Genomic DNA, 11,316 nt, shown 5'->3' with positions numbered 1-11,316 from the left:
GGATGTGGAGAGGTGCACATCCTGGGGGAGAAGATGGACCAGGCTTCGGGGGGCAGAGGTGCTCCTGCCCCTCTTCTCAGAAGCCTTCTGAGATGACAGTGGTCATATACTGAATGTTGCAGGAGATCAGGGAGCCACAAAAGCCTGGAGGACATGGCTCATAGAAGACCTCAGACAGGCTCTCTATAAACCACCTGGGCAAATACTGGGAATTTGCTGGTGCCAAGAAGAAGGGAAATAAGGGAAAATAGGAACAGGTTGCTACAGGGCAAGTGGCCTCACCAAGGGGAAGAGGCCTGTTGGGGAGGGTCAGGGTTCACTTCCCTCTTGGTGACAGCCAGTATGCCGTTACTGTGCATGTGCATGTGCATGGCAAGAGGCAGAGGCAGAGAGCTCTGACCAGGCCACAGTAAAACAAAATCCATTATTTAACACTCTGGTATCTGATCCTTGGTAGGAGCAAAATACTCTTCTAGGAGTTTCCAAGATCTATGACCTAGACCCAGAGGAAAAATGATAACCCGGGTCCTTTGCCAAACATTATACAAACCTAGATGAGGACTCTGAACCCAAATACAATAGAAGAACACAAGGAACCGTTAGAGTCCAGTGACTTGACATAATTGGCTGGAAAAGCAACTCCCTCCAATCTCTCCCATCACAGAATGAAATTCAGGATGTAGCCTGATCTTGGGGGCTCCTTTCCAAAGTCTGTTCTGTGGCTCTCCTCCCTGCTTCTGTGGCCACCTCACCAGGAACCAAAGACTGCACTAGCCTGGTGACATCTTTTTAAATTAGGTCTGCCCTCCAGGGCTGAGATTACTAAACTCCTCTGTGTCCTCAGGTCCCAGCTTGGTTCCTAACACAGTAAGCCCTGAATTCAGTGACCAGGAGGCTGAGGGGGGATGAGAGAGGACAGAGTTCAGAGTGCTGGTAAAGTCACAATTCAGAACCTAAACACAGAAGTTTCCCTGATTTGGGGGTGTAGGCGACGGAGTGACTGGGGAGAGGAAAATCAGAGATCTTCTCAGGGAAATAAAAAGTATCACCCCTTCTCCGGTTTCAGGACCCTGAGCAAGCTGCCAGCTCAGAAGCAGTCTCAGAGATCAGGAAACGGGTCTCCGTGGAGGAAAAAGGATATGAATCAACCAAGTAGCTCAACCAGATGGTTCAGGTCAGTTCCACCCTACCCCATGTTCCTCTGCCCTGAGGTGTGGCCTTTATGAAGGAAGATAAAGAGGAGTTTGCCAGAGTGGAGGGTGGACAGTGGTGACTTTGGGCTCTGTAGAATAAAATCTCCAGAAGTGTGACTATAGCTTCCTGCAGGAAGAGGAAGTTGACTTCTGGTGAGGTAGGAAGCTACAATCACACCTACTTATTCTAGATATCAAAGAAAAACAGCCCTAACCTTTTCCCTAGCAAAATGTCCTCAAATTCACCTGTATTCATTACATGGCACACCCAAGCCATGAAGTGCCTGTCCCCGCAGTCACATTAGGTGTGGGAGCTCATGTCTGTTTTAAGCCAATGTTCATAGCCTTCTGAGGGGATTCCCACAGAGATTGTCATGAAATAGGGCTGATGATTTCTGTCAAACCCCTGTTACTGACTTGCAGAGGTTTATGGGATGGACACAGTGAAACAGATGACAATTCAGAGGCCCATGCTCCTTCCCAAAAAACCAACAGCAAGTCAGCAGACCCAGAATCCTCAGTCCACGTCATTTGGAAGGACAGAGCTTATACTGCACGACGTCCCCTTTGGTGCCTAACACAAGGCTCTACACGTGGCTGGCACGCGGTAAGTGTGCTAATAATTGACTTTTTTTTTTTTTTTTAAACAAATACCAACTTAAGGTGATGGAGTCGCGTCAAGGTAACAAGGTAACTGACTCCTCAGCCACAAAGCTCCTTTCCTGAAACCATAAACACTCTCCATTGTCTGGAATGTGAAAGGAAAGGCCCGCAGCCCTGTGACATTGCCAGGGCTACTAATCCCGTCTGCACCAACAGCCACTTCGGATCAAATAGACTTCCCCTGAGAAGGCAAGAGATTTGTAGAAGAGATCGTTTAAAACCCAGAAAGTTGTCAGGCCACGGCTCCAGAACTCGGGTGTATAGTTTCCCCCACGTACTCTTATTATTATTTCATTGTTCACAAATATTGAGCACCTACTCTGTGCCTGGCCCTCTGCTAGGTGCTGCCTTGGGCACACAATCGCGGAAACATTCCAAACAAAATTGCATTACAAACCCCTATAACCTAGCAGTCAGGCCAGTGCCCTGCTGCACCCTCCTTCTTCCCTTTCCTGGGCCAGAGTCTCAGCACAACTCCCAAGACACTGGAGTGGAGCGTGAGTAAGGGCAGGCTCCGCCCTGGGACGCATGCTCCAGGGCCCTGGCTAGCTATGGGAACTGTCTGCAAGCAGCACACGGAGTTCACATTTTATATTTCCTAGGCGACTCAGTCTCAGATGGAGTTCAACCGGTCCTTCTGGGGATCATTTCTCATGCTCCTAGAACCCTGACCCAGAGTCCAGCCAAGGTACTCGGGCTCAGCACACATGCCAGGGGCCACCCGTGCCCATTTAGCATCTGTCTTCAAAGCCCCAAGACTTTCCCATCCAAAATACACAACAGATCTTATATGCATCTTTGCCTCAGACTCCACTCAAGAGCCCCCAGAAACAGAGGAAAGAAGAAAGGAAAATGTCAAACCCTGGGAACCATGGGCATAAAGCTTACAAAAACAAAAAAGGGCATGCTTACTTCCAGAATTTGACCACCTATTTGGGATTTTGAGTCCCTGGAAATGTTTTCCCAGAAAGAAATATGATAAAAGATTTCCTACCTGTTTTTAGAGGGAGGGGGTGGGGTATGAATAAATAAATGAGTCATTGCAAAGTAGTTGTTGAAGCAAAGATAGGTATGAGCTACAAGGAGAGCAGCCTGTGACATTGTCAACAATTTGTCCCAGAGATCTGGTGATTAGAAGGCCTGAGGCAGGTTAAGAGAAAGTCCAGTTACAATTTTAAAAGAATTGCAACTTTTGAGAGGCTGCTAGGGGGTACCCCATTGTGAGGAACATAAAGCATAAATTTTAAAAGCTCTGGATACCTCTGCAAAAGGCAATTAAGACCTGTGCTGCTACAAGTTTGCAGTTCATTTCATATGGTCTACACTTTATTCCTTACTAACCAATCAAGCTCCTGGCTGGCATTCTGGAGATTCATTAAGCACCATATAAATACTCCAGGCCACATTGCCTCCAATGAAAGCTTACAAGGAGACTTTGCCAATTACTAGGAAACAATTATGCACCAACTAGTTGGATTAGCTGTCCTAAATTCTCTCTACGAAACAGAAAAAGTCTTCACTGTGGTAGTAGACTAGACTCCGATAACATTCTTATGGTAAAGGAAAGAAAGGCACTATCATTCTGAGAATGCAAGCTGACCATAGTTTTAAAGTCAGTTGAGTATGCTATTATGTCATGGTCCAAGAATGTGCTTTTAATTGTAACTGACACACACAAATTACACAGCTAATCTGTGTGAATGCAAAGTTGCCAAGAAACTTAACATTTTAGCTCTTCCAGACTGGCGTCTGCATAGATGCAATCACACAAAGTAAAATATATTAAGTCCCCATTGCTCAATGCAATAGGTCTCTGGGGTCGGTAAGGTAAGTCGACTTGGTAAATCTCATTTTCCTCTGAATTAAATGATTGTCAGAAAGTGAATCACCCTTACTTTTCCCCTCATTAGACATGCTGCAGTGCAAAAATTCCTATAAAAATACCTATTTTGAGTCATTAATGTAAAATGAAGAAAACAGCAGCAGCCTAGAACAGGGATGTTGAAATTTAAGAGGAAGAGAGAGAAGAAAAATCCACTGGATACCTTACGTGTGTTTGCACAGTACTCTTGTTTTTTCAAACAATTCTGTTTTATGACAAAGGCACTGAAAGATTCTGACACCACCTCTTGGGAGAGCAATCCACAAAATTCTAAACAGCAGACAGCGCACCACAGAAAATGTTTATGTTAGATCAGCCAAACTATAAAACTCTTGTAACACTTCTCTGAACCCAGTGTTTCCAGTGTTTATAGATTGCTTTGCTATCTGACAGACCCAGTTAGTATTTAAGATTTTAAGGGTTAAAAAAGTTCATCTTTCTCCCTGCAAGTTATCTACTCACAGCTCAAATCCCACTCTGCAGGGAAAAGCAGCATCGCCCTGGACCCTCCTGGAATCTAGGCAGGACCTCCACGTTCCAAGCTGCGACCTGCTAAAGTGATCAATGTTTTGATTTTTCACAGCTTTGAAAGCCTCTAACTGGCTTTTCCATTTTGGATCATTCCAAAGTCTGCAGCAAAATCATTACTTTTATGATTGCTGGGGAGTGGGGGGGGGGGCAGGTGGCGGTGGCTTAAGGGGTCACTTAAGTGTTGCCAGTTGGTTCATACTGAGATTCACTGCATGAAACTTTTTGTCGCATTTTGCACCAAAATGCTAGCATTCCCACCTTCAACATTTGGAAAGTACGGAGGCCGGGTAGCCTTATACCACAGTTTCATTGCCTTTCCCAGGCTTCACCCACCCGTTTCCTCGCTTCTCTCTCTTCACCTTCCCAGAATTCACCAATCTGTTAGAACACTTCTGCCACGTGTGAAGAGTTTTGGCAGACCAAATCCACATGCCTGAAGTGATGCCCACCAGCAAAGACATAAAAATTTTCAACATTTCGACTGCCGTATTGGAGTCATCTGCAGAATACCGGAAGAGCGCCCAGTTGGAGATTTCATAGAAATAACAGGCGATCACACAGGTGGCAGGAACTGTGTACAAGACAGAGAAGACCCCAATCTTGACCATCAGCCTTTCCAGCTTGTCTGTCTTTGTCCCATCCTTTTGAAGATTGGACCGAATTTTGAACAAGGCCACTAAACCTGCAGCAATGAACAAAGTTCCTATCACCAAGTAAGTGAAGAGGGGGGCCACCACAAAGCCTGTGAGGGCATCGAGGTTTTGGTTTCCCACGTAGCACAGGCCGGTGAGTTCATCAGCGTCCACCAGTCTCATGATCAAGATGACAATGGTTTTCACTGCAGGGATGGCCCAGGCGGCAATGTGGAAATAAGAGCTGTGCATTTCAATGGCTTCATGACCCCACTTGAGTCCTGCCGCTAAAAACCAAGTAAGTGTCAGGATAACCCACCAGATGGAACTAGCCATTCCGAAAAAGTACATCAGCAAGAAAATGATTGCACATCCTGTGTTCTTAAGTCCTTCTTGGATGAGAACAGGTTCTGCTGCCTCTTCAAAATCGCAGGATATCCTTTCCCGGCCTACAGTCAGCCTGACAATATAAGCAATGCTATAAATATTATAGCACATACTGAGAAATATGATGGGGCGCTCAGGGTAGGAAAACCTGGAAGAATCGATCAGGAAGGTCAGCACTGTGAAGGCAGTGGAGATGAAGCACAGGCTGGCCCACACGGCCATCCAGATGTCTGTGAACTCCTTGGCCGAGCGACTGTATAAGCCAGCGTCATAGCCACACTTGAGAACACAGTTCAAACTCCTTTTCACCCAGATGTACTGATCCGAGTTGGTTCCTACAGAGTGGCACTCTTCTCCAGGCTGGATGGGGGTCTTGTGAGGTAATGGCACCTCTTCATCCCCTGGCCCTTCCATGCACATGTGGTTGTGGTCATTCTGGGGTGGGAATTTGCTGCAGTTCAGGCTCTCTGGCCAGGCAAAGCCAAATTCCTTCAGGACAGGTTCACAGCGCCTCTTGACCGAAAGACACATGCCGCCACATGGGCCGATGGGGATGTTGATCTTCTCTGTGCACATTGGCACATACACCGAACAAAGGAAGAACTGGAAAAGTAATGAAATGAACAAAGAAAACAATGACTTGGAAGTCTGACCAACTGCTTGCACGAAGCGGAGGTGAATGCTTCCAGGCAAAGTATCTATCTACTTTTAAACCAGCCATAGGGACTCTGTTTACTCTGACCTCAAACTGGGGTGCCTAAAAATCCATGGCTTGTACACATTTCTTCTTTTGGTTCTAGCAATCCTTGTCACAAATCCAGGAGAACAGAGATAAATACATACATAAAAAGGACCTGAAGAGTTACATAATTCCTTTTTGAAAACGCTTAAGAAAATAAACCTTAAAAATTGACTTTGAGACTCCCTGTTTGAAAGAGCCGAACAGACTAATCAAATGACTGAGTAATTTCAGCGATGGGGAGATTTATTTTCATCCTCGTTTCTTTATCACCATAAAAATAAATGTAAAAAAAAATATGTAGATCCAGCTTTTCTCCTGTTAATATACTGTCTTTTCTCTACTTGATCCCCTAAAATTAATTTTTAATCAGTTCCCATACTGAAAGAGAAAATGTCCTAATTAAGACACTGTGAGACCCAAGGATAGGATGCAGGTTGAGGTCTCTGGTCACCAGGGGTTTGTTTGGCCAGGTTTCCCCAATGCATAATAATGAAGCACAATAGGAAAATATAAATGTTAAGTCCCTGAAACTGCAACACCAGCAGGGGAGAGCCCAGTTGCTGTCCTCAATTCCTCCAGCATTGATAAACAGTCTGCTTGGCTCCTTACAGATGTTGTCTATGAAGTCTAGAGTTACAAGTAACTATTTTCCAGCATGTAAAGGGATCCAGTCCTGTCCTTCAAAACAGCTTGGCTGCTTCCCCAGGATACATGTAATTAAAAATATATATCCCTGCAAAAGCTGTTTCTCCAACGAAATTGCCACTGATGTCAGGATATGTGCTGTTTCCAAACTGAGAGCTAGAGGATCGTTTCTTAAGCTTTTATAACCTAGTTCTAAAGTTCTGAAAGCTCCAAAGGGACATTTCAGCAGCAACAGGTCTAATCCCAACCATCTTTCTGAAACCACAATCCAACTTTTAAAGTGACCTATGTAAAAACATGCACCTAGTAAGTAAGCTGTCTGCCTGTTTCTTATCTCTCAGAAGTTACAACCAGAACCACGGATTTCTGAAGTTTTCAGCCTGGAAAACTACCCTCTATTTTTTCCCCCAAGTTCTCTCTTTTCTAAATTTATAAAAATCACTCATAGCCTCACCAACCAAAGCACAACCAGTGCTAACACTTTTTTTCCCTAGTGCTACCACTGTTAAGAATTCTCTTTCAGTTCCTTAAAAAAAGAAAAATGAATTGGTTGTTGTTTTTGTTCAGATTATAATCACACTGTATATGCAAATTATTTCTTCATTTATTGTCGGACGAACATTTTCTCTACCATTACATAAGCTTTAAAAATTTTAATGATTGAAAAAAAGAATCCTCCATTATATAAATTACCTTCCTGGTGTTTGACCACTCCGTCACCTTTTTCCCAAGCGGGGAGTGTTTCCTGCCGTCTAAGTCCTAAACCTGCCCTCAACCCTAAAGATCAGAACGTCTCAAGCCACCCAAGCATTCCATCCAGCATGACCTCCAAAGTCATGCGGGATGACGCGAGGAGGGGCCACTCCGCAGAAAATGGGGCAGTGGTGTTTCATTTACTCTCCCACCCAAAAATATGGGGGAGAATGGAGGTCGTGAGGGAGGAGAAGTTCCCGTCTCCTTATCTCTCCTTCCTTCCAAGTCTTAGTTTCAGCTGGCTGTCCTGCTGGGGACTCGCCCACCGAGCAGCGGCGGCCAGAATCCTTGGCAAAGATAACCCCCTCAGCTCCACTGGGGTTAGGGGCTTGGCCAGACACGGGTGAACAGGGGAGAAAAACGGAAGGGCGGGGTGTTAAGAGTGGGTTCTTTCGTAGGCCAGATGACTTACACAACGTTTTGGCTTTCAGTCCCTGAGAAGGGACACAAAAGTGGGGGTGGGGATGGAAATCACTTTTCCAGGATAGTTATATCCTTCTGCCTAGGAAGGGGGCAGGGGGCTTGGTTTGGCAAGGGCTCCACGGAGTTAGTTTGAGGCGTCCCTGCCCAAGGGGTCCCTGTCCCGCCAGGGGTGGGGGTGGGGGCGCCCACCTGCAGCTGGCTGGAGCAGCCGTACTGGATGAGCGGCGTGAAAGTTGTCAGCTGCAGCTCGGCGTCTGTCTGCAGCTCGTGCCCCACCAGGTTGGGCATCTTGGTCACGTTGTAGCCCAGGTTCTGGCACATGGAGATGCGGATGGGGTCGCAGCGCCGCTCCTCTTCGTCCCCGAAGCCTCGCGCTGGCCCCGGGAGCAGCAGCAACAGCAGCAGCAGCAGCAGCCGCAGACTGAGATCGACGCCCCCGGGCGCCCCCACGACGCTCGGCACTGAGCCCCGCCAGGCCATGGCCAGAGCCGGGGGCGGCGGCGGCGGCGGCGGGGGCTGGTCCAGCAGACACCCCCAGTTTGCACGGGGGCGCCGGCTGCCCGCGCTGCTCCCAGCTCCGGGAAAGAGAGTGTGATAAGGCGCCAAGGGCGACGAAGGGGCAGCGGCCGGCTCTCTGGCAGCTGCGCGCGACTGTGTGGGATATTAGACGCCCGTGGCCGGGGCCGAAGGACAGACTGCGAGGGTCATGGCTGCAGGCTGCGAGCCCCCAACCCGGCGCCGGCGGCGTCCGCTCTGCGTCTCAGCGAATCCCGCCAGCACCCAGCGCCGCGCCGCTCTCACCGCCCGAGCCCTGCGCGGCGCTGGAGGTTCGCTGGGCGGTGGCGGGGCGGGACGGACAGCGCGCCTCTCCAATGGGCGGGCGCCGGGGGCAGCGGGGGGCGGGGCCGTTCTGCCGCTGGCAGGGTCAGGCCCCCGCCCGCCGCCCTCCCTCTCCCCCCTCCCCCCCCTCCTTCCCTCCCTCCCGGAGCGCCCCGCCCGGCTTCCCGGCTCTCACTTTTCCTCCCACCCGGGTCGCGGCGCTCGGGGGCCAGGCGGGGATGGAGCCGAGTTGCTCCCGCCGGGCCAGCCAGCCCCCTCCTCTCCCAGGTGAGAAATGCTCCCAGATTAGTCGGCTCCCTTTCCTTTCCCTCTTCCGGCTGTCACCTCGGCCCGTGGCAAACTACCTATCAGGCAGAGAAACGTACACAAAGAACACGGGATTCAGGTTTACCAAGATTGTGGCTTTAAATCCCGGCTGTGTGACCTTGAGCAAATTGCTCAACGTCTCGGCGTCAGTTTCCTCATCCGTGAAGAGACTCGGGAGGATTAGAGATAATGCGTAAAACGCTTAGCCCCGTGCCTGGTACAGTGCGAGCTCGCAGCTATTTTCCCTGCTAACTTGCTTGGTTTGGAGCCCGGCCCCGTCTCCCCGCCCCCAGACTCGGCCCGACCTGCGCCCGGGAGCTGCCTGTCTCCAGCCGCGAGTGGGGGAGGCGCCCCGGAGCAGCAGACCAGCCGACGGTCTCGCGCTCCGATTTCCTCACCGTATGAAATGAAATTCCACAGGGGGATTCGAAAGGAAATGAGACCGGGACGCTCCGTGCTTCTCGGCCCGCCGCCCTTCCTGTCTCGGGGACACGGTTTCTAAATAAGGTTGGGAGGGTGAGAGGGCGGGAGGGGAGAGGCTTGACCTGTGTGCACAGGAGGCGAAGAAGGCGCACAACCACCGAGGGTCCCCTCCCCCAGCCTCCCGGGCATCCCTCCCCTGCAGCCTGCATCTCTAACTTATTCCTCTTCTACGAAGGGTCCTGGAGGTCTGGGGATCATGCGACCTCTGTTGTGATCCAAATTTCCCTCTCTCTCATTCCTCCCCATCCCACTCCCCATCCCTCGGATGGAGGTTTGTGCTGGTCCACCCCTTCCCTTTCCAATCAGACCAGTGAAACCCTCAGCAGGTGGATTTCTAAACCATTTACTTGTTGCTTGACTGGGGTAAATCTGTGCCTCTCTGAGATTCGAATTGGCCATGTGTAAAATAAGGAAATTCGTGTTTATCCCACACAGTTGTTCTAAGAGTTAAATGAGATAATGCCCCTAAATCATTTAGCACAGTGTCTGGCACATACAAAGTAAGTGCAAAATAGCCTGGTTTTTGTTGTGAAATGAGTCCTGCCTTCCAGTCAGGTCCCAAAGACATCGCCTGCCTGCAAGCCCAGGTCTGACTATCTGGATGAAGAGCTTTCGACTCTCTTCCTGAGATCTTTTTGGCCAACACTTGCCAAAGTTTTCCAGAGGCTTGGTGACAGGGACCAAATTTTTATGCTTTTGTATCCTCTATTTCAGCCATATGGCAGAAATACAAGTCAGAAGGATATCTGCCCCTCTCCTGTGGTGTTCATATTTTACCTTACAGTTTTAGTTTTCTTACATTGGCAACTAGACTTGGCTGAAGGCAAGAATGGAATCAACTTTTCTGGGTTTTTCGCTCTGTACTTAGAATTGTGTTGGGCACATAAAAGTTGCTGTGTCTCCAGCCATCATCACAACCTCCCAGGGAAGGACTCTATTATAGCACCTTAAAGAGATGAAGAAACTGGGGTGCCTGGGTGGCGCAGTCGGTTAAGCATCCGACTTCAGCCAGGTCACGATCTCGCGGTCCGTGAGTTCGAGCCCCGCGTCGGGCTCTGGGCTGATGGCTCGGAGCCTGGAGCCTGTTTCCGATTCTGTGTCTCCCTCTCTCTCTGCCCCTCCCCCATTCATGCTCTGTCTCTCTCTGTCCCAAAAATAAATAAAAAACGTTGGAAAAAAAAAAAAAAAAAGAGATGAAGAAACTGAGGCTGTAACCAAAATGATAGTCAGAAAATGGAAGACCAATCAAACCAGCACCCAAGGAGGCCTTTCAAACATGAGATGCAGGGTTATTTCCCCAGAAATGTTCCCAGCTGGAAATCTACATACTCAGCAGTGGGTTTGAATCTTCTGTGTGACTGTGCTGAGTAATGCAGGAGACCATTGGCCTCCAGAGATGAGTAAATGAGGAGATGAATGAATCAAATGACCAAGTGATCCTCATCCCCTAGGGAACTCACAGGAGCAGACAGAAAATGAACAGACAGATGTACCTCACTGTGGTAAGTACACACGGAGAGAATTGTGGGTAAATGGAGGGTAGAGGTAGCTGAGGTTACAGGGCTGCTCAAAGGGGGATGACTGCAGGAGTCTGAGCTACTCAACGAAGCAGAGTTCGTGTGCAATTGGCACTTCTGTGGAATTTGCAGAAAGGAGAGGGGGCTTTCTTTGTGCTAAAGGTATGTGCACATGGTTTATTAAACGATAAAGTCCATGAGGTCAAGGAACAGCACAGGGCCTGGCACACAGAGGGAACACCGTTAGTGGGGGAAGCAATACTATTATCAAACCAACAACAACGCCTATAGGACACTTGCTCTCTGCCGGCTACTGCCT

General features: G+C 48.9%; 1 protein-coding gene and 2 long non-coding RNA genes across 3 annotated transcripts in view; 2 read left to right on the top strand and 1 right to left on the bottom strand.

The window, feature by feature from the left end:
* The first annotated feature begins 1,093 nt into the window (after positions 1-1,093).
* On the top strand, positions 1,094-4,832 carry LOC122200331. The gene is made up of 3 exons (XR_006193795.1): positions 1,094-1,174; positions 1,617-1,800; positions 4,637-4,832. It is a non-coding gene; the product is annotated as an uncharacterized LOC122200331 (long non-coding RNA).
* FZD4 (frizzled class receptor 4) lies at positions 1,794-8,637 on the bottom strand. Its single transcript, XM_042905886.1, has 2 exons — positions 8,041-8,637; positions 1,794-5,891 (listed from the first exon to the last, which is right to left on the bottom strand). Exons 1-2 carry the CDS (start codon positions 8,329-8,331, stop codon positions 4,563-4,565), a joined length of 1,620 nt encoding a protein of 539 aa, XP_042761820.1. The 5' UTR covers positions 8,332-8,637; the 3' UTR covers positions 1,794-4,562.
* A 206-nt stretch (positions 8,638-8,843) lies between these two features.
* The window catches only part of LOC122199794, a 47,171-nt gene continuing 44,698 nt past the window's right edge, over positions 8,844-11,316 (top strand). Inside the window, exons 1-2 of the long non-coding RNA XR_006193631.1 lie at positions 8,844-8,958; positions 10,932-10,982. This is a non-coding gene — a long non-coding RNA (uncharacterized LOC122199794). The remainder of the gene's footprint in view (positions 8,959-10,931; positions 10,983-11,316) is intronic.

This window comes from Panthera leo, chromosome D1 (assembly GCF_018350215.1).
Source record: "Panthera leo isolate Ple1 chromosome D1, P.leo_Ple1_pat1.1, whole genome shotgun sequence".
NCBI classification, from domain to species: Eukaryota; Metazoa; Chordata; class Mammalia; order Carnivora; family Felidae; genus Panthera; species Panthera leo.
This window is presented reverse-complemented; position numbering and strand designations above follow the sequence as displayed.

Excerpts from the sequence above, each read along its gene's own strand:
- FZD4 (XM_042905886.1), bottom strand. The coding sequence starts at position 8,331 with ATGGCCTGGCGGGGCTCAGTGCCGAGCGTCGTGGGGGCGCCCGGGGGC. Across the intron at positions 5,892-8,040 it reads GCTGCTCCAGCCAGCTGCAG|TTCTTCCTTTGTTCGGTGTA; the intron begins GTGGGCGCCCCC and ends TTACTTTTCCAG.